Source organism: Cherax quadricarinatus, chromosome 84 (assembly GCF_038502225.1).
Source record: "Cherax quadricarinatus isolate ZL_2023a chromosome 84, ASM3850222v1, whole genome shotgun sequence".
Lineage (NCBI taxonomy): Eukaryota > Metazoa > Arthropoda > Malacostraca > Decapoda > Parastacidae > Cherax > Cherax quadricarinatus.
This window is the reverse complement of record NC_091375.1, coordinates 3158185-3186053: the sequence shown is the minus strand read 5'-3', so window position 1 is coordinate 3186053 and position 27869 is coordinate 3158185. Positions and strand designations below refer to the sequence as shown.

The 27869-nt window shown below is 40.2% G+C and overlaps 2 protein-coding genes across 10 annotated transcripts in view; one reads left to right on the top strand and one right to left on the bottom strand.

Annotated features, from left to right (window-relative positions):
• Window positions 1-20776, top strand: part of LOC128704241 (rootletin) — a 504072-nt gene extending 483296 nt beyond the window's left edge. For 4 of the 6 annotated variants that reach the window (XM_070102946.1, XM_070102947.1, XM_070102942.1 and 1 more), the window contains exons 39-41: window positions 6247-6402; window positions 15605-15703; window positions 19590-20776. In XM_070102946.1, the coding sequence (XP_069959047.1) occupies window positions 6247-6402; window positions 15605-15703; window positions 19590-19703 (369 nt within the window). In that variant the 3' untranslated portion in view covers window positions 19704-20776. Of the gene's footprint in view, window positions 1-6246; window positions 6403-15604; window positions 15732-19589 lie in introns of all 6 variants that reach the window. The other 2 variants (XM_070102943.1, XM_070102944.1) reach the window with 2 other exon arrangements.
• LOC138855181 (uncharacterized) overlaps window positions 1-27869 on the bottom strand; it is a 204225-nt gene that overhangs the window by 85132 nt on the left and 91224 nt on the right. Inside the window, exon 5 of one of the 4 annotated variants that reach the window (XM_070102950.1) lies at window positions 21342-27355. The exons of the other annotated variants lie outside the window; for them this stretch is intronic. Coding sequence (XP_069959051.1) covers window positions 27338-27355 — 18 coding nt within the window. The 3' untranslated portion in view covers window positions 21342-27337. Of the gene's footprint in view, window positions 1-21341; window positions 27356-27869 lie in introns of those variants that run through there. 4 annotated transcript variants of the gene reach the window in all.

The following is a 27869-nucleotide window of genomic DNA, read 5'->3' as shown; positions in this document are numbered from 1 at the left end:
AATGGGAAGAAGAAATTAAAAGACGCCTCATGAAACCCCCTTAAATGCCGGGAAGTCTAATGGGGCGGAGGAAGAGCAGACTGAGAGATCGAGGGCAAGAGAGAGGGGAGTCTGAGGATAAAAAATGGGGGGAGTACCTGTTTTTAAAAACATGGAGGGGGGGGTGGCAAGAAAAACCCCTAACTGAATGCCACGGGGAAATTTCAGTGAGACCCCCAGAGGAAATGGTGGGATTAAAATCGCCAACAGAAACAGAATCGTGGCGGTAATGAAAAAACAAGAAAGGCAAATCCGGAATAGATAATGCCCGGAAGGGAGAGATATAAAGAAAGAGCCGGGAAACCCCCTTGGGCAAAATGGATACGGGGCGGAATGCAGCCGGGGCGGGAAAAATAGGTTTATGGTTTGGGAAAATCAGGGGGCGTAGGGAAAAAGGGCACTTTTTTTAAAGGGGGCCCATCAGGAAAAGGGGTCTGAAGAATACAAAAAAAAGCCCGAGATGGGGAGGGAAAAAAGAATTTTGGTTCCTGTAAGAAAAAACCAACAGGGGAAAAAAATGGGGAGTAAACTTGCTCACCCCAACTCCCCCGAGGCCCAAATATTCCAACGTAAAAAGGGCCAAGGGTTTACGATAAAAAATACCTGAAATCTGCAGGGGAAGGCCCCCTACGGACAGGGGGGGTTAAAAAATCCACATGGAGGCAGGGGAAAAGTTTAAACTGGGAAGGAAAGGCCCAAAGAAAAGGGGAAAAAAAATGGGGCAGAGGAGAGAAAAAGGGGGGGGTGGGTCAGGCCAAAAGATGGTTTGGCCCGCAATATATTTAAAATTGTTTTAATGTTTCAGAATTAGAATCCTTTATGGGAAAAAAAAGGAGAATGATAAAGATTAACTGCAAAGAATTTAAAAACCAGGGTGAAGGGAAGGGGGGGGAGGGGAAATGAGAAGGTGGAAGGGGACAAAAAGGAGGAAAACCCGGGAGGTGGGAAGATAAAAAAACTTTGGGGGGGAAAAGGGGGGGAAGGACAGTATGAGGAGGGGGGGGAACCCCTACACTTTGAAAAGACAAAGGGGGGGGGGAAGAACCAGGCAAGAGACAGGGAATAAAAAAGGAGGGGGAAAAAAGGGGGTAAAGGGAATGGGCCCTTTTTTCTTTTAGAAGTAGAGGGGTGATTAGGGGGGAGGTGTTAATTTTGGGACCCCTTTTGCTACTGGGGGCTTTGTGAGGGGGAACATGAAGAAGTAGACCCGGGGTTAAGGGTTAGTTAGGACGTCGGAAAGGGCCCAAAAAAGATACAGGATGACCAAGATAAACCCCCAGGGGGGTGGTTGGGAGAAGATGGATCCCAGGGGAAATTGGGGGGCCGAAACGGGGTTTAAAAACAAGGTAGTTCCTGAGGCGGGTGAGAAAGGTTTTAAAAAGACCTTTTTCCCCCCTTTTTAGGGGAACGGATTTCCCCGCTTAAAGACTTGACAACCGGGGAGAGTATTTGGGTGAGCCTCATGACAATTAAGGCAAGAGGGGGGTCGATTGCAAGAAAATATTAGAATGGTATCGAAAACAGACTGGGATTCCCGGGATCTGCAAATTTTGGGATGGCCAAACCCCAGCCATTTCTTTTTTGGGGGAGATCACCAAATTTAAAAAAGGATGTCCTGCTGAAACTGGGGGATGGAAAATTCACGGAAGGTTTTAAAAAAAGAGCCACATTGCTAGGGTATCGTCTCCCCTGGGGTGAAGAAATAAGGTTCCCCTTTTAGGATTTGAGATTGGGGTTCCCCGCCTTTAAAAATGCCAAGCCACAGTCTGGGAAATTTCCGGGAAATATTGTATGGGGGAGAAAAGACGGTACCAATTTCAAGAATTGAGGGAAGGGTGATTTCAATAGTGACAGGGAAAGATCAATATGGGAAAGACGGGAAAACCACGAGCCTGGGGAGCATTTCTGTACTGATGATATCATACCCTTTTGGGGGCCCTGAAAAAAAACTTTTACCAACATGGCGTAGGAGGCCTTTCCAATACTGTGGCCCGAAAGGGGTAGGCAGAGAAAGTTTCCCTAAAGTGAAGAATTTAGTCCATTGTAGTCTGAAACTGGAAAAGGGAGTATGACGGGGAATCTTTTTTGAGAAGAAGAGGGAAAGGGGGGAGAAGTATCACCCGCAGGTAATTGTCATTCCGGAAAGGGGAAAAAGAGTTTCCGGGGCGTGGGACACCAAAAAAAACGGAACGAGAGGGGGAGGCCGACGGGAATCAGAGGGGGGAGCCAAGGCCGATAAAAAGGGAGTCGTCGTAGGCCCCGTACCTGAAGGGTGGGGGAAACAGCACCGCAAGAGGCAGCGGCTGAGGGGGGTGTCCCAAGAGTGGCCCCCAAAATGAAAAACAGGTGGAAGCATGGGGGCCCGGGGAGGGAGGTTCATGGACTAGGCTCATAAAGTTTTTTCTTTCTTTTTTTTTTAAGAAAAAAAAAAGGAAGAAAAAAGAAAAAAAAAATAAAAAAAAAAAAAAGGGGGGCCGGGGGGGAAAGTTCCCAGGGGGAATGGGAAAAAACCCTCAGCACCGGGAAGTAAACGAGATGGCATGGAACCCGCATACCCTTTCCCATCATGCCAGTAAACCCCCCCAACCGGGAAGGGAATCACATCTCCCGGGCCCTGGGGGACAAAAGAGAGGGGGGGCCGGAAATCCCCCCAAAGCATACCTCTTTTCGGCCACCACCCCGGAACCAAAAGGGGGTTTTCCCGAGATACACCCCACCCGAGAGACACCTAAAAACCACCTGGGAAAATCGGAGGGGGGGATGGGACATCCCCAGGGAATCCAGATTCCACGGGGGAAAAACGCCACCGCCAAGAAACCTCAACGGAATTGGGGGTGGACTGCACTTTTTCCCACCTAGGAAACCAGCGGCCTGTGGGGAAAAAAAAAACCCCAAAAGGGGCCAAAAAGGAAGGGCAAAAGGGAGGGGTGGAGAGGAGGAGGAGGAAAGGAAAAAGGGGAGGATGGGATAGGGAACGAGGGATTGGGGGGTAATTAGGTTTGGTCTGAGGAAGGAGATCGACAGGTCTCATTGTTTCATTTTATTGCCGTTGGAGATTTTTAAATACTGAGAACTTTTTTTGGACATCATAATATATGTGTGTGCTTAACAATACATTCTAGAACAACTTTTTCAGTCTTGATGTCATGCTGGTAGTAAACAAGACTAGAACACTGTCCTCTTTCCCTAGTTTCATAACTGAAAACAAATCGGTTACTATATCTTGTCTAAGGGCAATGTGTGGTGTAAATATGTAGAGAATTCATAGTGTGGAAATTAGGAGGAGGTGTGGAGTTACAAAAAGTATTAGAGGGCTGAAGAGGGGCTGTTGAGGTGGTTTGGTCATTTAGAGAGAATGTAAGAAAGTAGAATGACTTGGAGAGCATATAAATCTGTAGAAGGAAGGCAGGGTAGGGGTCATCCCCAAAAAAGTTGGAGGGAGGGGGTAAGAGAGGTTTTGTGGGCGAGGGGCTTGGACTTCGAGCAAGTGTGCATGAGCATGTTAGATAGGAGTGAAGGAGACAGATGGTTTTTTGGGACCTGACGAGCTGTTGGAGTGTGAGCAGGGAAATATTTTGTAAAGGGATTCAGGGAAACTGGTTAGCTGGACTCTAGTCCTGGAAATGGGAAGTACAATGCCTGCACTTTAACCCTTTCAGGGTTTCGGACATACTAGTATGGCTTACGCACCAGGGTTTTTGACGTACTAGTATGCCTAAATTCTAGCGCCCTCAAATCTAGTGAGAGAAAGCTGGTAGGCCTACATATGAAAGAATGGGTCTGTGTGGTCAGTGTGTGCAGTATAAAAAAAATCCTGCAGTACACAGTGCGTAATGAGAAAAAAAAACTTTGACAGTGTTTTTGGATTAAAACAGCGACTTTGCACAGTATTTTCGTATGGTATTTGTTGTTGTATTCTAGTTTTCCTGGTCTCATTTTATAGAGAGGAAGACATATTACAGAAATTGAGATGATTTTGACTGGTTTTACAATGAAAAGTACCTTGAAATTGAGCTCAAAGTAGCAGAAATGTTCGATTTTTACCAAAGTTCAAAAGTAAACAAATCATGCTACGCGTCCAATACACGTCAACTGGTGAGTCTAATATTCTTTCACAAGTGCGCTGATATTATTTATACCATTTTTACACTAATGCAGTAGTCTGCATAACAGTAAATCTTCTATTTTTTGTGAGAATAAAAATTCAAAGTGGAAAGCAAAAGAATGTAAGAGGGGCGTGGGGATGACTAATGAACAGAGGAAATGTTATTTTAGTGCCAGGAATGTCTGTCTTGTTTATTCTGGACCCTATTTGGAAATTGGCATCTTTTAAAATTTGTGTGAAATTGGTAAAATTGCTAAATTGGATAGTTGAAATCGGTAAATGGGTGGTTTCTTGTACTTATTTGATAGAAAAATGGAGTTCTAGCGAAAAAGTTATGATTTTTGTCGACTAGTACACTGGAATTGGCGAAAATAGGGCTCAAAGTGGGCAAAATTGCCGATGCTTAAACATCGTCGAGACCACTAACTTCGTGAGAGCATAATTCCGTAAGTTTTCCATCAAATTTCATACTTTTGGTGTCATTGTGATCGGGAAAAGATTCTCTATCTTTTCATGTTTTTTTTTTTTGGGCGACCCTTAGAACAAGTCTCGTAGAGAGCCTGGCGACCCTGAAAGGGTTAAGAGTTGCATATACAATTTCATTATTATTATTGTTAAATTAAAAAGAAGTGCTGAACCTGCGTGGGTTGTACAGCACTACGCAGCACAACTTAGTACTGTATACAGTGGACCCCCGCATAACGATATTAATCCGTTCCTGAGAGCTCATTGTTATGCGAAATTATCGTTATGCAAATGAATTTTCCCCATAAGAAATAATGGAAATCAAATTAATCCGTGCAAGACACCCAAAAGTATGAAAAAAAAAATTTTACCATTTGAAATATACATTTTCCTGCACACAAAGAGAAGGATACATGCACAATAGTAGAGTAGTACATGCACAATATATATTGTGCATGTACTACTCTACTAAATGAAGAATAAATGACACTTACCTTTATTGAAGATGCAGCAATGACTGATGAGACACTGTGTCCTGGGAGTGCCTTTTCCTCCTGAGTACTGTAGGTCCTGTTTGGCATTTTCTTCCAGAACAGGCCTTATCACACTGTGTATGCCACTACGATTCTTAAATCTCTCAAACCAACCTTTGCTGGCTTTAAATTCACCAATATGAGCACTAGTTCCAGGCATTTTTCCCTGTTCACCTGGGTGTTAGTCGACTGGTGTGGGTTGCATCCTGGGAGACAAGATTAATGACCCCAATGGAAATAAGTTAGACAGTCTTCGATGACACTGACTTTTTTGGGTTATCCTGGGTGGCTAACCCTCTGGGGTTAATTGTTTCTTGGTATTCTCAATAAGCCACACCAACAACGGTGCTACAGCAGCAGCAGCTGACAGTGCTACAGCAGCAGCAGACGGTGCTGCAGCAGCAGCTGACGGTGGTGCAGCAGCAGCAGCAGCAGACGGTGCTACAGCAGCAGCAGACGGTACGACAGCAGCAGCAGCAGCAGACAGTGCTACAGCAGCAGCAGCAGCAGACAGTGCTACAGCAGCAGCAGCTGACAGTGCTACAGCAGCAGCAGACAGTGCTACAGCAGCAGCTGACGGTGCTACAGCAGCAGCAGCAGCAGCAGCAGCAGCTGACGGTGCTACAGCAGCAGCAGCATCAGCAGTTGACCATGGTACCACAGTATCTCGATAATATTTCTCACCCTTTTTACCACAGGGTTGGCACTAGAAGCTTTCTTGGGGCCCATGGTCACTTATTTTGCAGATAAAATCACCAAAAACGCTGTAATAATACGAAATGTTCTGATTGTATGCTTGGATGTTACCGCGGAGGCTGGCTTGTAAACAGTGCCACCGGTGGAACATGTGAGGCTGGCTCAGGCCGCACATTAGATGCGTCTCAGACGAATAGCGTTGAGCAGGTTTTTTAGCGGTATGCGAGGCAAAACTTTAGCGATAAAATGTATCGGTATGCGGATTTAACGTTATGTGATGCCAATGGTATGCGGGGGTCCACTGTATTAATTTTTTTTAAGGTTCTTTGCCGTTCATTAGTGCACTTAATACGTTTACAGTTTGTTCATTCACACCTTAATGTTCTAGAACTAATTTTTCTCTTGCAGATTGCCCAGTATCGTGAGCAAATTAGAGAATACCGGAATCGGAGTTCAGCAGTGGCAGCAGACGTACGCAGAGTGCGCATGTCTATGACTGACTCTCTTCACAGTATTGGAACTCACCCCAGAGTTTCAACAGGAGTTTTAGAGTCTGAGATTCAGGTAAAAACTGTCTTGTGTATTTTTCTAACGTGTGCATGCCTTGTATATACTATATTGCAAGTGCAGAAGTTATTATATTTAGGGGAAAGCATTAAGCCCATAGGGGTCATACTGCACCTGAGAAAAGGAAAGCAGTCAGGTTCAATTCAAATGCAGGAGCTGAATACAGTGAAACAAAATTTAGCTCAAGATGTGTTCTAAAGTAAAGTGTAGTTAAGCAAATATACTTTAAGGCAAATCCATTTTTCTCTTAATAGAGAAGTACCAGATAAGTATTAATGGCCTGGATTTATGATACAGTAAATATAGTACTGTACACACCATCCTGCAAAATACAATAAACAGATCACTCATTATTGAAGATCTGAGTTCTTTGTAAAGAAGGAATGCACTCGCCATAGATCTCTCTAACTTTTGTCCATCAGTTAATGATCCATAATAAATTTTTTTTTTTCCTTAAAGGCATTAGGTCCTTGTGCTCAAACTTTTCAGACTCACCATCTTTATCATGTTTGCCTTTCTTTCTCAACTTTATAATTTTCCCAATGCTCTTGGTCATCAACCTAATGTGAAGGGTTGCATTCCATTCCTCCACCTCTGCCTTCCTCTTACACTTCAAGTCATTTCTGTCCAAGCTGCTGAACCATCCTCATAGTTTCCCCTTCCTTTACCTTACCTTCTTGTGAACAACTGATAGCCGTGGTGCACAGACATGTTGGCATCAACTACAATACAGCCCACAGTGTTCTCAGGTTTTGGTTGTATGGGGCTTGTATTATCTTTGCCAGGGAAAATGTATCCCAAAGGAGGTCTTAGTCATATAATGGACCTGCTCTGTGGCAAAGCAAATGCTGGCATGCTGGTTCTGGGTATCCCCCACTATTTAAAAACAAAGATTATAATATAAGATTTTTTTTAACATACTGGCCGTCTCCCACTGAGGTAGGGTGGTCTGAAAAGGAAACACCATCATTTACGCTATCAAGTAACATATACCTGTCCAGATTAACATTTGTTCATTATATAAAAGTAATTTCCTTTTACCTGTCTACAGAAATGACACATGAATGACTTGCTGGGTGACTTGATACTCATTCCCTTGATATTTTTTCTGGAAGTGTATGAATATCACAATACAGAGTGCAGGCAATGTCTAGCTAACTGGGTGCCTTGAATCCTTCCATACATCTTATATTTTTCACACACCAATAGCACATCAAATGCCATTAACCACTTGTTTCTTCTCACTTATATTTACATCCTGCTGGATGCTCAAGCCTGTGCCTCTCAAAGCCTTCACCAGAGCTTCCCTCCAACCTTTCCTGAGATGCCCCCTGTACCTTCCATCCATCCCAGATTTATACATTTGTACTTCTATTTACCCCATGTTGGCATTGTGCCTTTATTCAGTATACTGGACTGTATATCAGACACACACTTCTAAGCCAGTACCTCTCCTAATGCAACAAACAGTTCATTACTCTCATCTAGGTACTTCTGATACTATTGTTGGCTTTTGAAAGTTTTCCTACTCAGCCCTGCCCTAGGCCAGGCTTGCCTGGTTAACCAGGCTGTTGTTGGCATCCCTCTGGCCTCATATGTCCATCACAGCCTGGATGATCCTGCACTTTTTGTTTACTTGTATGGTTTAATGCAAGCAATCTGGACATTCCCTTTCTTTATACATTCACCTTATTCCTCTGCAAGGCTGCTTTGTCTTACCACTTAGCTCTTGTGATAATTCTTCATACCCAATATAATTGACAGACTTGTTCCCCCTATAATTTTTCCCCTTCTCTTGTCCACTTTTTTCCTTGTATAAAGTCTTTACCAGTCTGAATTTAGGTATTTTCCTTTCTTTCATACATATACATCTTTCTTTCTTTCTTTCAACACATCGGCCGTATCCCACCAAGGCAGGGTGGCCCAAAAGGAAAAACGAAAGTTTCTCCTTTTACATTTAGTAATACATACAGGAGAAGGGGTTACTAGCCCCTTGCCCCTGGCATTTTAGTTGCCTCTTACAACACGCATGGCTTACGGAGGAAGAATTCTGTTCCACTTCCCCATGGAGGTAAGAGGAAATAAACAAGAACAAGAACTAGAAAGAAAATAGCAGAAAGCCAAGAGGGGTGTGTATATATATGCTTGTACATGTTTGTGTAGTGTGACCTAAGTGTAAGTAGAAGTAGCAAGACATACCTGAAATCTTGCGTGTTTATGAGACAGACAAAAGACACCAGCAATCCTACCATCATGCAAAACAATCACAGGCTTTCGTTTTACACTCACTTGGCAGGACGGTAGTACCTCCCTGGGCGGTTGCTGTCTACCAACCTACTACCTAGGATACATATACATGTATTGGAGAAATACATTACAAAACTACAATATATCCCTAGCATTTTTCAACATTTCATTCTTTATTTCATCCATCACTGGTGCTTTATTCCCTTTCAGCCTGGCCACTGTCATGTTCACTTCCTCCACATTTGCCTTTGGTTCTTTTCCCCTCGTAATATAGATTCTGTCCGTCTCTTCCTTCTTTTCGTCATCAGTGTTTAACGACTTTTCACATTCTTCTCCCATTTCCTTAACCCTTTCAGGGTCCGTCCCGTAGATCTACGGCTTTACGTTCAGGGTCCAAACCGTAGATCTACGCCATGAGCTCAGCTCACTCTGATAAACTGTGAGTGGTACATTTGGGCCTAGATATGAGAGAATACATCTATGTGGTATGTGTGCACCACATAAAACAGATCCTGCAGCACACTGTGTATAATGAGAGAAAAAAAATGAAATCATGATTTTTCGATTAAAACAGCAACTTTGCAGTGTTTTTTTGTATGTTTTTTATAGTTGTATTTGCGATTTCTTGGTCTCATTTGATAGAATGGAAGACATATTACAGAAATAGAGATGATTTTGATTGGTTTTAGCACTGGAAATGGCTTGAAACTAAGCTCAAAGTAGCAGAAATGTTAAAGTTTTGCCGATATTCAAGAGTAAACAAACGACCTCACACGTCTAATACACGTCAGCTGGTGGGTCTAATATACATTCACAAATATGGTGATGATATTTATACAATTATTACAGTATTGCATAACAGTAAATCTTCTATTTTTTGGGGTGAATAAAAATTCATTATGTGAATAAAAAATCAAAATGGAATTTATTTGTAAAGCCTCAAAACATAACTAATGAACAGAGGAAATGTTAGTTTAGTGCCAGGAATGCCTACATTGTTCATTCTGGACCCTATTTTGAAATTGGAATATTTTGAACTTTGTGTTAAATTGGCCAAATTAACAATTTCCGATCACTTTATTTTGTAGTTGAAACAGTTGACTTGGCGATTTCTTGTGCTCAATCGATAGAATAGAAGTAATACTAGTGAAATAGCTAAGAATTTGGTTGATTGGAATAATGTAATTGGCCTAAAATGGGAGTCAAAGTCGGCAAAATCACCGATTCGTAAATATCGCTGACACATCAAAATTCACGAGAGCATAATTTCGTCAATTTTCCACCAAATTTCGTACTTTTTGCTTTATTACCTTCACAAAAAGATTCTCTACGATCTCATAAGAAAAAATAACAAATTTTTTTTTTGAAAATTCTTGGACACTGGTGCGTGACTCCAGATTTGGGCCTTGGACCCTGAAAGGGTTAACCTCCCCATCAAACATCTTACTACTTACTGTTAAACTGACAAATTCGTTTTCTTCCCAGCCTTTCTCACCTTATATCTCTCTTCAAATCTGTTTCTTATTCTCAATGAAATTTACTAATAATGACTGATCCACTCTCTCATTTGCTTTTCTTTTGCTCTCCCTCACTAATCTTTCTAACCTTTATCATTTTTATATTGTAAAAAAATTCTTATACAAACTTTTTTTTTTTCCCTATCACCCTTTTGTACCTCATTATCCCTTGTCCCTCCACAACCCACCCTTGTATAGCCACAAATCTCTTGTGCACACACAAGCACTGCACTTTTAAATCCACACCATACTTCCTCTGTCTTTTCTTCACTACACACTCTTGTGCCATCCTACTTTTCTCCCAACAGTGGTTCATGTTTCACTAACTTTCCATTCACTTATCTTTCACTTTTATCAACTATATCTTGAGAAGAAATTATTCATAACATGGGAATGTTTACTTTCACCCTCACTGTACATGATACAAATATGAAGTTTTATGACCTAGGAATGAAATTTAATTACCATATTTTCCAGCATACAAAGTGCACTTCCCCCCCCCCCCATAAAAAGTATTGGAAAAATCACCCTGCACTTTATATGCTCATGTTAGCATGACTTTGGTCTGTATCCTGGCTTTGTGGATAATTTTGCTTTGAATATTTAACGACTAAGAATATTTGCTTAATTTTGTATTTTTCGAAGACTTTCATCTTGCATGTTGTAGACCTATCTTTGAGGCTTTTTGTGCATTAGCTTCATTTACCTCACTTGTATACACAAGGCAAGATTTTATGCACAAAATTCCTGAAGATCATCTTTTTTATTTTATTCCTTGCCTTCCTCTAGATTAAAAGTAATATTTATCAATTGGATGGGAGAGTTAATCTCCATTAAAAGACTTGTAGTTTATACGGTTGTTTACGGGTTTTTATTGTGGGAAGATATGTGCCTTGTACTCTTCAGTTTCCCCAATATAATATATGTACTGGTAAATTCATATTTTAAATACAGAAAATTATAGTAGCATAGTTATGATGTCCTTGCTACAAAATACTATAGTGTATACTGTAAGGCATTTATCTTTTTTCAAAATCTGTTAAGTGGGCAAGTGCATTGTGGTTTCATGCACACAGCTGATGACCAAGTTCAAATGCTGATATATGGCAACAGGAGTGTACTGAATGTGCATGACTTGCAAAATCGTAAGAACACATTTGCAAATAAACCATGGAATGGGTGGGGTTTGAACCTAGTTGGATGAATCTTATTGTAGCCAGCTGGCAGAGTGGCTTATACACTGGCCTGGCATTGTCAGACACAGTCCTCATAGGCTTAAACCCCACCTGTTCCGTGGTTTACTGAACGTAGTTTTTTTTAACACGGTTGCCTTCCACCGAGGCAAGTGACCCCAAAAGAAACACTTTCACATCATCCACACTGTCAGTCTTTTCAGAAATGCACAGATATGACAGTTTAGATGTCACTTTAAACATACAGTTATCCTTACAAATTCACTGTAGTGGAAATTGAAAATTCACTTCTATTATAAGTACTGAAATTTTAGTACATCCACAGGGATTTTGTTGACATTGTTCATCACAAATACACGACTGCATCAACAATGTCTTCATCATTAAGGGTTCTATGTACAGGATCATCTTTATCCAAGTTATTTTATTTTCTTTTATCTTTAGTCACCAGAATCATTTCACAAAGGCTTTTGGCTTATTTTATATCTTCCTCTGTTTAAACACACTTTAAAAACTACACTTACTGTCTGAATCATCACCGATGACATGTTTGCAGGTTATATCCTCTGCCAAGCATTAAATGTACTTTGTCTCATCACATGATGGTAGCATTAAATTATTACTCCCATGGTTATTTTTGCTAGTAGATATTCTCCCCTTGCCTAGCTGACTGGCTGATTAGCATATGGAGGATCAAGCCTTCGCCACTACTGCTGAATGACCCACTTGAGTTTAGTGCTCCTCATGCAGAAAATTTTTCATTAAAAAATTAGTTGGTTTAGTGCTTTTCATACAGAAAAATTTTCATACAGAAATTAGTGGTAATAGGTGTTCTTGTCAGTAGCAGTGATTGTTAATAGTAGTGGGATGAAATGTGGGCTTCAGCCCAGATAATTCCCTCAAGCCCCCACACAGAAATACAGTAATAATACTAATAATGCTGCTTCAAAACAAGTCTCCTTAGCCTCATTTCCAACCCCTAATATGGAATTTCTGGTGCTGCCCCTGGTTGTATTTATTTGTAGTACTTGGGTTAGTAGTAATTCTTGTTGGCAGTAGTAGTAGTAGTTAGTAATTTACTGTAGTGATAGTAGTAGTAATTGTTAGTAATAATAGTTGTATTAGTTTTGATATTTTCAGAGTACATTGACCATGTAGATCACTCAGCCATAACAAAATATATACAACACACAAGAAAAAGAAAATAAGGATAAAATTAACTCTGAAACCAGTGAACAATCAATACATTTTTTTTTAAAGCAGACTGGCCACCTCCCACCAAGGAATGGTGACTCAAAAAGGGTAAACATTTTCACTTCATTCATTCACTATCTTGCCAAAAGCTGCTGATATCACAGTTCAGATGACCTTCCAAACTGCAACATCCCCACCCCTTCTTCAGAGTGCAGACACTGTACATCTCACCTCCAGGACTCAAGTCCAGCTAACCAGTTTCCCTGAATCCTTTCATAAATGTTACCTTGCTCACTCTCCAACAGCACATCAGATCATAAAAACTACTTGCCTCCACTCTTATCTAAAAACTCCTGCATGCCTGTTGGATGTCAAGCTCCTAGCACTCAAAACCTCCTTTATCCCTTCCTCCAGCCCTTCCTAGAATGACCCCCTACCCCTCCTTCCCTCTAATCCAGATTTACATGCCCTTGTCATCCTATTTTTGCTCCCTCTTTTGAATGTCCAAACACCTTAACAACCCCTCCTCAGTCCCTTTAGTCACCTTCTAATCTTCAAGTTCTTAATTCTCTGCATAATATTCACACCACACATTGTTCTCAAACATGGCACCTTTGCTGCCATGCTTCACAGAGTGTTGGTACCACTGTACTCTGGTACATTCCCCTTTTTGTCTCCAAGTTGGAAAAAAATGGTATAAAATACCGACACAATGGAAATATAAACACATATGCAGTATAATGTGAACCTTTATTGACTACGTTTTGCCCACACAGTGGGCTTTTTCAAGTCACAAACAGACTTGAAAAAGCCCACTGTGTGGGCGAAACATAGTCAATAAAGGATCACATTATACTGCATATGTGTTTATATTTCCATTGTCTCCAAGTTAAAATAATTTACAGCAGTTAATAACCCCATTAAATTTGTCAAAAGACTCCTCAAGGTCCCTGCAGGCACCTCAGTAATTGTAAAAACCATGTTAAAAGAAAAAAAAAAAAAGCCTTAGCCATGGGCAAATTGTTAAAATGTGTTCCACAGACTCGGGAGCAGAATCACCTCCAAACAGGTGGATGTAGGCAAGATGTGTTTGCCCAGTCAACAGACTGTTCCTGTTGGAGGAGGGTCAAACACCCACATCTTATTGAACACTATATATGACTTGCTTCTTGTCTGCAGGGCCCACCAGGAACGTTCAGTCCATGGGAAGACAGGTCCAGAAGGCACCTCTTGAGGGTCAATTATGAGTACTTGTTAGAATCTTTCAGGTCCATCCCTTTTATACTGTATAACAAAAAGGCTTTTATGACTACATTGATATTTATCTTTAAAGGGCTTAACCCTTCCAAGTGTCTTGATACTGATAAAGGGATCTTGATCAAATGAATTGTAGCTACCCTTTCCCTTCCTTAGATCAAACTTGATTAATTCCCATTCCCAGTTACTCCATAACCCCTATGGATTTAGTGCTTCTCCAGGAATATAGCTGTAATTCTCCTTAATTTATGAGCTGGATGAGAGCAGTGTAGTTAAGTGGAAGGCAGGCTATGGCATTGTTTTGAACCAATTTTTCAACAGGTGGATGAACAAGGCAGTTACATCCATACAAATCTTGATATCTTGAGGGAGCCCAACATGTGCAGTATTCTTGTCTCTTTGACAAAATATTTAAAATCACTGAAGAATTACATCCCATGTAACCCAGTCTTATTTGCCTTATAATGAACTGGAAAGTTTTTATTTCATCCACTTATGTGTTCCAGGTCCAGTAATGCACACCATCACAGTTAATTTTTCCTTTCACACCAACCACAGTTTTCTTATAATGGAAAATGAGAATATCTTGCATTTGCTTTTCAGTATGAGTGTCTTTTCAGGAGTTCAGTTATATTTTTCTGCCATCCTAGTATCTTCATCTAAACAGTTGTCTGCACCAATCTGGTCTGCAGATGCTCTCATATGCAATTATAGCTTAATGTATACCATAACACATCTTACATTTGTTACACCATGGCTCTCATGTCTTAGCTTTTAAAGAAATGCCATTGATACTTTCCCTGTTTTCTATGTCATGATGTCTTTTGTTACTTCTCATATACTTCTTGTTCTTACCAGAAGAAACCATCCATGTTAATTTATTATCCTGAGATGTAACAATGAATTATATCTAGCGTCGGTGAAAAAATGCAATCCTGAAAAGTTACAAGTTTGTGTAGAGTGGGTGTAAACAAGCTAATTCTACACGTGGAAGGGACAGTACAGTGGTTTCCCTTGATCACAAACAGCTGGAGAAAAAGCTAATACATGTGCTGCTGCTGCTGTGTTGCCTTCCCTTACATTCCACCTAAGCATAGCATGGCTGTTGCCAGGCAGTGGATAGGCTGATGCTGACCCATGCACCAAACCTCTGTCTTAGCTAAAAATGACCATGCAGTTTTCAGAGCATCTGAGGGAAATGATTATGAACTTCAGGTGTCCCACTGTATATTTGAGTTTGAGTGTACTGTATTCAAATGTGGATTAATTGTATTGGTAATGGCCATACAGCTTTTCTGATTTAAACTTTGGGATATACGTATTGCAGTACATTAAATGTGTATGATTGTAGCTTTTAAATATGTTGCAAGTCTTCATTTGTCATCTTTTATGGCTATATCAGACAGAAATAATTGACAATTTATTTCATACATTTTAAATACAATTTTAATATTTGTAATGTACTCATTGAGAAAGTTGCATGGTAATACATTGTATTCAGGTTTTTGTTGCAAGGGAAGTAAAACAGTCCTCTTGAAGTTTAAGATAAATATGGAATTTGAAAAAAATAAAAAAATTATAAAATTTTCATCTTTACAAAATCTTTAGTGTAGCATGTTTCTAGCAAACCTAAAAGTTGAGTTTTTATATTAAGCATTATTGTTCTCTCTGATTAGAGTAGATTATAGTCTTTGAAGTAGTATACTCTATGCCCACATCCTTATCAATGTTAACTACAAAAAAAATTGCACCATAAATCAGTTTTGCATCTGCTTGTTTTTTCCCCATCAGCGGAGTTATGACCGACTACCATCTGCATTGCATAGTCAGTTGCGCGTGATGGGGGGCCAACGCCGCCATCCCCTGGCTCCCTCAGCCTCTTCCCCACACGTACAACAGCGCTATGGTTCCTTACACTGTAATGTTTCCAGTAACTAATAGTCTTTTATCTTCTGTGACCAAAATGTATTAAACGGGACATGGTTGTCACTGTTGTACTCTAAACTTTTACACAATAACTTTTCCCTTAATAACATACAGGGTATTAATGTTCATGAGAGATCCAACACAATAAAGAGCAAGGTCACAAGTAAAAATATAAATATATATATAGCAAAGAACTAAAACTTTAAGGGTCATACAGTGCATGGGAGATAATTGGCTTTAATCTGAGAAAAGGGAGGATAACTTCAATTTTTTGGTTTATGAACCTTTCACTAACATTGAAGATACAGCTCAGTAGTTTCAGATTCAGAAAGCTTTCTATTCAGTTTAAAGATGAGAGTAGACGCATTTTGTCACTAGCAATACTTAAAATGTTGACAAAATACATCTGCTTTAGTCAATTTTCATCTTTAAACTAGATGCAGTCCTGTTTGAATATAAATTATTACAGCCATTTGGTGAATGAAAAAAAGGTTAGAAAAATTAAGATGGTAAAGCACAATATTTACAGATAAATTAAAAAAGTTAATGTTGGAATAATGACAGGCAGGAAAAGGTCGAAATATATACAGATTAATGATCATTGTAGTTTTTAATTGTTCAGTACTACTAGTATTTTTATTGGGAAACACTAAATAAATAGGGGTCATATAATGCCTAGGGAATGGGAAGCAATCAGGTTCAAGTAAAGGGAGGGCAGTTTAAAGTACTTGGATCAAGAGTCCTACACTGGCATCACCACTCAAAGAAGCTGCCTAGTTGCTAGAGAGGAGCTATTAATCCAAGGAATGGGACCTGGTTCTCTTTCATCAAACCTCAATACCTCCTGTTCCCCCAGGTGCTCTATGACCCCCTACTGGTTTGTTACTGCACTCTAATTAAAAGAAATTCACTGGGATCAAGGCAGATCCCCTTAGAATGGTTTTGTATTAGTTTACATTTAAGTGTAACTTGCATTTTACATACCGTTAATAGTCGACAGATTCTTATTTTACTGAAATAGTAAAAATTTGATTTTTTAAATGACAGGAGTCGAGAGGGGGATAGAAAAGAGGATGGGGAATCTTGTGGCAAATATGGTGGGAAAATTTAATATGGTCAAATAAAGCTCAATGGATAAAATTTTAAGGAAGCATAGCAAATGTGTAAAAGTGATTGTGCATTAGTACTGCACAAATTCATATAAATTAAAAACTCATTGGATATATTTGAACTTTGCTTTAAATCTTACATAATTATTGGAACAATTATACACCTTACTGTAAAGTATCAACATTTACAACAGTTCCCAAGTTTGCTGATACCCCTCAAAGAAAAAAGCATTGCAAGTTTCAACTGTCATACATTAAGAGGTTATAGATGAAAAGACACAAGTGCACACACCTAGGACCTCTTCAGAACTAGAATCTTGGTTACTCCAAATGGAGTGACCACGGTCCCATGACAAACATTTCCAATAAGATGTCCTAAGCATATGCACATGTGCCCTTGCCTCCATATTGTATCATTATACCTGCTACTTTTATTAGCTTATCAATGAACTTTGATATGACAAAGATCCCAAAGTTCTTCTCTGTTCCAGGACACAACCAAGAGTTTTACTGGTTAAACTGACAGAGTACTCACTCACCGGAATTTTTAAACTTGATATTGCTAATGTGAAAAGATGTTCACAGGCATTAAAGTAGCATTTAAAAATGTCAAATAGCAAAAAGTACAAGATGGATCTTCAAAAGGTATTAGATGATTAATGGAAATTATATCTAATAGCAATTATTTTCCCAAATAATGTATTCTGAAAAAACTTAGGTCACTGCATGTTAAATTTACACACCTGACTTTGATCTCTTCTCATGAACACACTTTATGCACCCATGCATGGATTTTCATATGAATACAAGTGTATACTGTATGCATACATGCAAGCAACTATATATGCTTATGTATCCCTATAGGTACATGCATTATGGCACAAAAGTACACAGACATAGGGAAGAACAAAAAGTAATTTTTTCTATAGACTTTGAAGGGCTTAATCAGCCCTTCAAATGATTTAAGATAAACTGGAGATAGACTAAAACCTGTTGTAAAAATGTGGAAAACATGAAACGGACAAATTTATATTGGTTTAATATGAAAATATAGATGGAGTAATCTCATGGAGAGTGTTAAGTGCCATTATATATAAATGTATATATATATCTTATATATATATTATATAGGGTTGGAGAGAGGGGGTAAAGGAGGTTTTGTGGGCAAGGGGCTTGGACTTCCAGCAAGCGTGCGTGAGCGTGTTAGATAGGAGTGAATGGAGACGAATGGTACTTGGGACCTGACGATCTGTTGGAGTGTGAGCAGGGTAATATTTAGTGAAGGGATTCAGGGAAACCGGTTATTTTCATATAGTCGGACTTGAGTCCTGGAAATGGGAAGTACAATGCCTGCACTTTAAAGGAGGGGTTTGGGATATTGGCAGTTTGGAGGGATATGTTGTGTATCTTTATATGTGTATGCTTCTAGACTGTTGTATTCTGAGCACCTCTGCAAAAACAGTGCGAGTGTGGTGAAAGTGTTGAATGATGATGAAAGTATTTTCTTTTTGGGGATTTTCTTTCTTTTTTGGGACACCCTGCCTCGGTGGGAGACGGCCGACTTGTTGAAAAAAAAAAAAAAATTATATATAATACACTGGACCCCCGGTTTACGATCAGCTCCCAATGCGACCAATTATGTAAGTGTATTTATGTAAGTGCGTTTGTATGTGTATGTTTGGGGGTCTGAAATGGACAAATCTAATTCACAATATTCTTTATGGGAACAAATTCGGTCAGTACTGGCACCTGAACATACTTCTGGAATGAAATAATATCGTAAACCAGGGGTCCAATATATATATATATATATATTATTATATATATATATATATATAATAAACTAATAGGGTGAGACTAGCCAAAACCTAAATGGAGAATCGTACACTATATAGGAAATAGTTAAAGTATATAAGATAAAGCATTAGGATGGGATCGTGCAACTAGTGGAGCATCTTTACTATCAATACTGTATACCATATTCCTAGGGTATATAAATTTTTGGCCAACAGGAGTTAAGTCTCTACAAAGATAAATGGGTTTAACACTTTGTATTATTGTTATTCATAATTATTATTGTTACAATAAAATAAACTAAGATAGAAATAGGAGAAAGCTCTAGGAGAACTGGAACAGATTAGTTTTCCAACACTAACTACAATTCCAATTTTCTTGTGTTTTATTACTGTTTTGTCTTGCCCAGCTGTTTCTGTTTTGTTTTTTTATACTAATATAACATTGCCTTCTACATATGAAGTGCACACAACTTGAAAGATTATTTATAATTAGTAAATTTTGAATTGTGAACTTACAGAATTATTACTGTATATAACTATTAAGAAAATGAATAATTTGTGCAAGTCAGTTAATTACTTCTCTAATAATGTAATTAAAGCCTGCATAATTTTGTGATGGACTCTCTACAACATTCTATGTGAATGTCAAAGATAGTGTGTAATACAGTAGTTTATCTGCCCTGTATCTAGAGCATGAAAGAACTTTTCAGTTCATTAATTTAACATATAATGAAGCACATTCTCTGTACTCTTCCTCTATTAAACTGCACTCTTAGCTGATTTGCTGTAATTTTGCATGATCATTCAAGTTTTTTAGCACAGCATGTATTACTCAAATTTTCCTAACTTTGTGTAGTTAAAAAATTTAATAGTAGAATATGAACATGTGGTGAAGTAACTATAATAATAATATTCTGAATAATAACACTAGTGAAAACATTTCAGAGCTTGTCAGGCGGGCTGGCGCGGTCACCACGTTCATCACGCCCGCGCCGTTACACGTCGGCATCACCCAGACGCCGCTCTGATCAGCCGAAGAAGACGCTGACCTTCACGTGATCTAATACACCATGATCAGGAGGTTATTTGACTGTTTGAAAGTTAGGTTGGTCATACTGGCCAGAACCTACTAGACTTTTGTAACTTTGGCTAAGGTGTCACGAGGTAGTGAATGATGCAGTAAACATCACTCCTACACTGGTTATGACAAAGTTCAGGCTACAATCCCTCCAGCTATGACATCAACAAACTGAGATTTTGTAGATTGGTTTATAAGTTGGATTTTCAAGCTACTATTCTCACTCGTGTGTGAGGTAGGGCTCTGCCGGGGATGCCTTTGAGCTTATCTTTCGCTCTGCAAAATTCTACTCTATTATAAGAGTAAAATGATAGCAGCTTGAAGGTAATGAAAGATGTAAGACTACTGCCAGTACTGAGGTGTGGAAATATAGGGGACTGCTATGGAACACTGCCACTTTTAAGTCTTTAGTGCTAGTAATTGATGTACGTTAAAATTTAAGACAGAAGCTTACTTTTTAGAACAATTGTGGATTGTTGTTGGTATGAAAGTGTATATTGTCACTGCCAGCTAAAGCAGTGTGAAAGTTTTGGTACTGATACACTGCATTGAGCCTCATGTCCTAAACATGTATAACATATTTTGAGATACTTTTTGAAATTAAAATTTTTAATATTTGAATATAGTAACTTGTATTTTGACTGCATGTTGTTTACAGTACAAACAAGACAATAGATCAAGATTTCCATTTCTAGTCGAGGTAAATTCTGAACTGACCAACACTGCTGATAACATTCTACAGATTTTATATTTCAGTATGTTCTTGTGGAGAAATTCCTTGGATAACAGTTACCTTTATTTGGCTCCCAAAATGTCTAGTCAGTGTAAACAATTTTGTAATTAGAGGCGAGTAAATGCACATTCATAGAAGTTACAAAGCAAACCATAGCCTTAGCAGCACTCAACATGTCCTTTTAGATGTGCCTTCATTTATTAAAATTAGTAATGAATTTTAATTGTTACAAGTTTTTGAAGTTTAAAATTATTCACCATTGTGTTACATGAACTGTTAAATAACTTTCACAGAAATTAATTATCAGGTCACACAAGTATTTATGAATTTTCTTCAGTTTTGTTAAAGATTGATGGTATAATTACAGTTTTAATTATGCTTTACATCTAGCAGTTATATTCTAACTTAGGAAGCTCACAATTGTTGGAATAAATTGCATTTATTCTTTTTTAGCATTTTTATAAATGTTACTTTCTTATTGATCTACATGTAGATCAACAAGTGAAGTTTTAGATGCAGGTCACCAAGTGTATGCTCGGTCCAAATGTACAGCACAAAAATCAATGATATTGGGACTTCACCTATTCTTTATTGCAAGAAGGGCAAATGACAGTCTCAAATCAAATACTTTTGGAAATATTCTGTAGTGGTTGATTTATTTTGTTATATTTGTAAGCATACAATTTGATATATTTTTTAATGTAACAAATCTTACAGCATTTGAAAATTATTTTGATCAAATCTTTTTATAGGAAACTGGATGGGATCAAGTGACTGCCTCAAGCATTGTACAGTCATGTACTTCTGGCAAACTGTCATTTCTATTCTCACTAAACTTAGAGAATCTGCATGTCTTGTAGATATAGTAAACGAATAAAAGTCAAGAAATCATATTTCTTTACTTGTTACATCTCACATTAAACTTAACTTTCAAAGAAGTAACTTGCTTTGCAAGTTTTTTGTGGAATAAGAGTAAATGTACTACATGATGGGTCATAACATTCCTCGACCCAAACACACACACACATTTAGCACTGATTATAATACAAGAAAGTGGAACCACACTAGTAACACTTATTAAAAAAATTTCACCACTTCCATTTTAAAGGGAACAATATTATTTCCCAACACAAGTATAATACAAATGCTCACAATTATCAAGTTTGCATTGATGAGTGCTCTCAGCTACTCTGCAGAGACTGGCAATAAAATACTATACAGTAAAACCTTAAAAAATGTTTCTTCTAGGAATGTAGTGTATAGTGTACAAATACATGGTTTTGTAAGACAAATGAGCACCTGAGGTGAGGCTTGGAAGTAACTCAGAAGGTATGCTGTGTGCCAATGTGTGGGGGCATGTTCATAGGAAATTTCATGTAAACCATGCACAATAGGACCTGACAGCATATACTGTATATTTTCAGAAGCCTGTTTCTGGGGCTATCCTCATGACATAATTGTGCTACTCCATAGTCCATGTGTGAGTGTATTATTATTATTATAATCAAAAAGAATCGCTAAGCCATGTGTGAGTGTAGGTTTCTGTGAACACATGCATTACTGGTTTTTGTCCATTCTGTAAGCATACTTGATTTCCTGCAGGTGAATTTGAAAATCACACCGTCTTTTCCTTCACACAATTATAATAATCAAAAGAAGCGTTAAACCATGAGGGTTATACTGCACAGTAGAGCAGGGAAAGATGCAGGGAAAATAGGTGGAAAGAGGAAGAGGGATGATTATTAGAGTATGGACTGCAGTGGATAGTACAGGGATAGAGGGTAGCAAGAGATTAAGGAAGAAAGGACAGAGGAGAGTGTTAGAGGCATCATCAACAGAGTTTGTATAGTAAATCAGTTAGTCAAAAAGTCAATGAGAGAGTTTTGATTAAAGGAGGGTCCATCAGCAAGAAGGTATTATTATTATTATTATAATCAAGGGGGAAGCGCTAAACCCGGAGGATTATACAGCGCCTGGGGGGGGGGATGTGGAAGGCATTCAGGCTTAATTCGGGGAACTGGAGCACAGATCCAATTCTCTAAATCAAGAGCCCCTCACCAACATCAAGGAACCTTCCTTGAGGGGAGCAAGAAGGTAAAGAAAGGGCAGCAGAGCAGAGATGATGGAGGTAAATACTGATTGCTTGGTGATAGTGGACAGTCCAACAGAATGTGGCTAACATACTGGAATGTGACAATTCTCACAGAGAGGAACAGGGTGCCTCTCCATGAGATACCCATGAGCAAGACGAGTGTGGCCGATGCAAAGATGGGAGAGAGTAGTCTCCCAACCCCAACACTGATGACGGCCAGAAACCTGTACTCGGTTTAATAGAATGAAGTGTGTTATGGAACAAATCAGACCAACGTTGTTGCGAAGGTGGGTAGTCTGTGAATGGAACACCTCTATATGACACTGGGAGGTCATGTACTGCTCACCGCGCAGCAGTGTCTGCTTGTTCATTGCCCTGTACGTCAACATGACCAGGGATCCAGCAAAAAAACTATCTTTGTGTTTGCTAGAGATACAGCATAGCCAAAGTTAGATACAAAGAACAAGGGGGTGAGGTGTATCAAATTTTCATATAGCCTGTAAAGCACTAAGGGAGTCTGAAATGACCACAAATGGTGACACAGGCATAGATGCTATACAGATAAGTGCTACAAGAATGGCATACAATTCAGCCGTAAAAATACTAGCCAAGGATAATAAATGTCCTCGCACGACACTGTCCAGAAACACTGCTGCAAATCCAACACCGTCAGAAGACTTAGAACCATCGGTGTACACTGCAATGGCATGAGAATGAGAGTGGAAGTGGTCAAGAAAAAGAGAGCGGGAAGCCTCTGTAGGAAGTTGGGCTTTCATGCATGGCAGTGGGAAAGAACAGATTCGAACAGCTGGAACTTCCCAAGGGGTCAGGGAAGAGTTGAGATGCTACATGAACATAGAAAGGTGGTAACTGAAGAGAAGACAAGAGCGAATGGAGGCAGAGAGAAAAGGGGCGGAGTAAGTAGGGGCAATGAACAAAAAGAATGTCTATACGAACATCAGTGACTATCCTATATACGGTCATGAGATCGAACATAATAGCGAAGGCAATGAGCATCACAGCTATCAGACAAGGATGGAATATTCACTTCTGCATAGAGGTTCTCAACAGGGGATGAACGAAAGACACCAAGGCACAGACGGAGACCTTGGTGATGAATGGGATCTAACTTAGAGTTGTGGGAGAGGCCACAGAATACATTTGGTCACCATACTCCACCTTGGACAAGACTAGGGTGGTGTGCAAACAGAGGAGAGTGCAACGATCTGCTCCCCATGAACGATGAGCGAGAACTTTAAGGAGATTTAGCCGACCGTGGCAAGTTGTCTTTAAAGAAGAAATGTGTGATCAGCCGGCGATCAAAGAGCAGGCCCAGAAACTTGACTGTATCACGTCGGAACACATGAACCATGTAAGTACAAGGGAGTATCTGGAATAAGAGGACATCTAATGAAGGTAATGAACCAGGTTTTTGCACTAGAAAATTTAAAGCCGTGAGAAGTGGTCCAATGGGAGACTCGGTCTATCACAACTTGAAGACAGTCTGCTACTAATTGACTGTCAGTACCCGAGTAAGCTATAGCGAAGTCATCAACATAAAGTGACGACCAAATATGCAAAGGAAGAACGGAAGGGAGGTCATTTATAGCTAAGAGAAAAAGAGTAGTGCTGAGGACACAACCTTGTGGAACTCCCTCAGCTTGTACAAAGTCCGAGGAAAGCAAGGCGCCAATATGGACCCGAAAACGTCTCGGACAAGAAAGCAGCGATGAAGTTTGGTAGATTACCGCAGAGGCCTAAGGAGTGGGCTTGGGCTAAGATGTTATACCTCTAAGTGGTGTCATATGCCTTCTTTAGATCAAAAAAGACCACTAGGATAGAGTGGTTGCTAGCAAAGGCACTGCAAATATATGTATCTAAGTGGAGAAAGGGGCCTACAGTAGAGTGGCCTTTGCGAAAGCCATATTGGCAAGGGGAAAGGCTATTGTGTCTCTCTAAGAACCACATCAGACGTCCATTCACCAATTGTTCCATCACCTTGCAGACCACACTAGTCAGGGCCATGGGATGATAGAGAGAGGTGTCAAGTCCCGAGGCACCTGGTTTGCGAAACGGTAATACAATAAGCGATTTCTCGTGTTGAGAGAGAACCCCTTGCGTCCAAATTAGATTGAAAAGACATAAAACAACATGAAGGGCCAGTGCCGACAGTCGGCAAATGGAAAGCGTGGACTCCAGTCCTTGAAGAGTAAAACCCATCGGAGAAGAAATCTAAGGCCAATTGCTCTTTGGTAGATTTAGATGCAAGAAATGAGGGACAGAGGTGAAGCCCTTGGAAGATAGGGACAAGATAGTTCCCGATTGCTGTGGCAACTTCTAAGGCTCACGAAATTGTAATGACACGATTGCAAACAAACCATACCACAGGCGGGGATAGAACCCGCGATCAGAGAGTCTCAAAACTCCAGACTGTCGCATTAGCCACTGGACCAGCTAGCCACAATAAGATTCGTCCAACAAGGTATATTTCTACATCTTAGGAAGGTTAGCATAGGCAAATCATGTCATTACGATTTCGTGAGTCATGTTAATGGCTTTGAGGGGACTTGAGCTAGAGTTCGTCACGGCCACGCTAGTTGATTCGTCTGTAAAAACTTGCATTTGTGGTCACAGTGGTGCCTATGCTAACCTTCCTATGGTGTAGAAATATACCTAGTTGGACGAATCTTATTGTGGCTAACTGGTTCAGTGACTAACGCGACAGTTTGGAGTTCTGAGACTCTCTGATCACGGGTTTTATCCCCACCCGTGGTATGGTTTAATTTCTAAGGGTTCTGCGACATCAATTCCGGCAACCCGCAAAATGGGAGCTGGGTCCGGAGTGTATTTACCACACAATTTCTGCACCTTTTTCCAAATCGCGCACATAGGGGAAGACGAGTGAATGGTAGACACGTAGTCTCGGCAACAAGTGCGCTTAGCATGACAGATGACAGGGTGAGCAACTGCCCTTGCCCGTTGAAATCCAACAGATGCTCTGTGGTACGATTATATCGATAACTGCCCCATGCAGCACGTTTTAAATGCACTGCACGGGAGCATGTAGGAGACCACCATGGTATGCATGCCTGAGAATGCCTACCCGAGGTTTGGGGGACAGAACACATCGCCTCAGTTAGGACCAAGGTCGAAAAGTGGTGTGCCAGTTCATCAGTAGAGGACGAAAGGGGGTCCTCACAACAGGCAGTAAGATAGGAGTATAAGTCCCAATCTGCTCGAGCAAATTGCCAACGAGGGCTACGAAACAGTCTGGTATACGTAGTAGAAGAAGGATGGGAAAGTGATTACTATCGTGTAAATCTGGAAGAACAGACCACACAAAATCAAGTGCAATGAGCAAGGAACAGATAGAAAGATCAATGCAGGAGAGAGACTGAGTACGAGAGTCAAAATGGGTAGGAGCACTTGTGTTTAAAACATGAAGAGGATGAGATGTGAGAAGGGTCTCCAACTGATCACCATGAGAGTCACAGTGGGACCCTCCCCACAGGTGATGGTGAGCATTAAAATCACCCAACAACAATATGGGCGGTGGTAGAGATGAAATTAAAAATGCGATATCAGAGATACAGAATGCATGGGAGGGAGAAAGATAAAGAGAGCAAATTGTAAACCATCAGTAAATAAATACGAGCTACAGTATAATGCAGTGGGGAACGAATAAAAATTTGTTGATATGGTATATCAACATGTACAAGAAGATCGCTTTCATTAAATGATTCATCAGGTAAAGGATCGGAAGAATGTATCAACAAGTAGCCTGAAACGGGGCAAATGACAGTAGAATGAATTTTGGGCTTTTGCAACCCAACACATACTGGAGACAACTGGGAGAGCAACAATTGGAGTTCTCCTCGATTGCCCCTAAGGCCACGAATATTCCATTGTAAAAAAGACATTGCGTACAGAAATAAAAATGACAAGAAAATGATAAAACCTATGGGCTTTGAGGAATAGTAAAGTTAACATGTGGGGGCAATGGTTAGCATGTAAGGAAGAAAGAATACTGCAGAGGAACAGATTGTTGAATAGGACATGAAATAGAAGGGACAGGAGGAGGTACGTATGTTGGTGTCCATCGGGGGTGTCATCTAGGCTAACATAGCTGGAGATAGCATCTAACATCTCGGTTGATAAGGAAGCCGATGATGCCATGATGTCAGAGACAGGAGAGGCAGTGCAAGTAAAGGTCGGAGTAACTATGGAGGCAACCAAAGAGGTCTGAGGAGGGAGGTATGAGCCTGGAGAGATGTGCTGGCTAGGGGAGAAGAGTCCTGCAGTGTAACAGGAGAGGGAGGAGGTTGTAGGACAACTTGGAAGAAGACAGGGGAGGGGGGGAAACAGGGAAAGAGGGTACTACACTAGGGAGAGGGTGAACCTCCACCTTTGTGCGAGAGCTGGAAAGGGGGTGAGAACTAGTCTCAGAGGTAGAAGATAAATTCTGGACAGGAGATGGCTGCAAAGAAAGTGTAGGTCTGCAAGGTCTAATGGACTGAGAAGTAAGTGAGCAAGATGAAGAAGTAGAAGTAGAAAGTGGTGTGGAGATAGGAGTGTCAGAGGATAAAACAGCAAAAGCATTAGAAACTGGGGTGACTCTGGAAGGCATGGACACAGAAGGATTGGGAGGTAGGAGGACTGTTGAGGTTGGAGGTCTGCAGGCTACTCGAGCATACAGGACACAAGGAAGTTTTCCTTGAAGGTGGAGCTGAGAGACTGCCATAGTTTAAGTAAGGTCCTCCCACTCTTTAAGGTAACGAATCTCTCATTCATTACGATAGACCTGGCACCTGCGGGAAAAGGAAGGATGAGGTTCCTTGCAACTGAGATGAGGGGGGGAAGATTACAAGACGTATTGGAAAGATCTGCTGCACCGCAGATCGGGCATTTCGCCGCAGATCTGCAGTATTTAGCAGGGTGCCCAAAATGCAAGCAATTATGACACTGTTGGGGGGTGGGAATTACTGGACAGACCTCTAAACGATAGCCCGCAATATACAGAGGACAGAAGTTCATGGCAGTAAACGAGTGATGTTACTAGGAAAGCGCCTTCGCCCATGAGCAGGCAGGATGTATCTACCTTTAGAATAAGAGAGGTTTTGAAGGACTAATTGGTTTAAAATATCATCGCCGCAAGACAAAAAATCACTCTGTACAATGGTGTGCGGTAAGACCACAGTACCACTGCAAGAATTAAGAGTAGCGTTTACCTGGAAAGAGTTCCAGGGGTCAATGCCCCCGCGGCCCGGTCTGTGAACAGGCCTCCTGGTGGATCAGAGCCTGATCAGCCAGGCTGTTACTGCT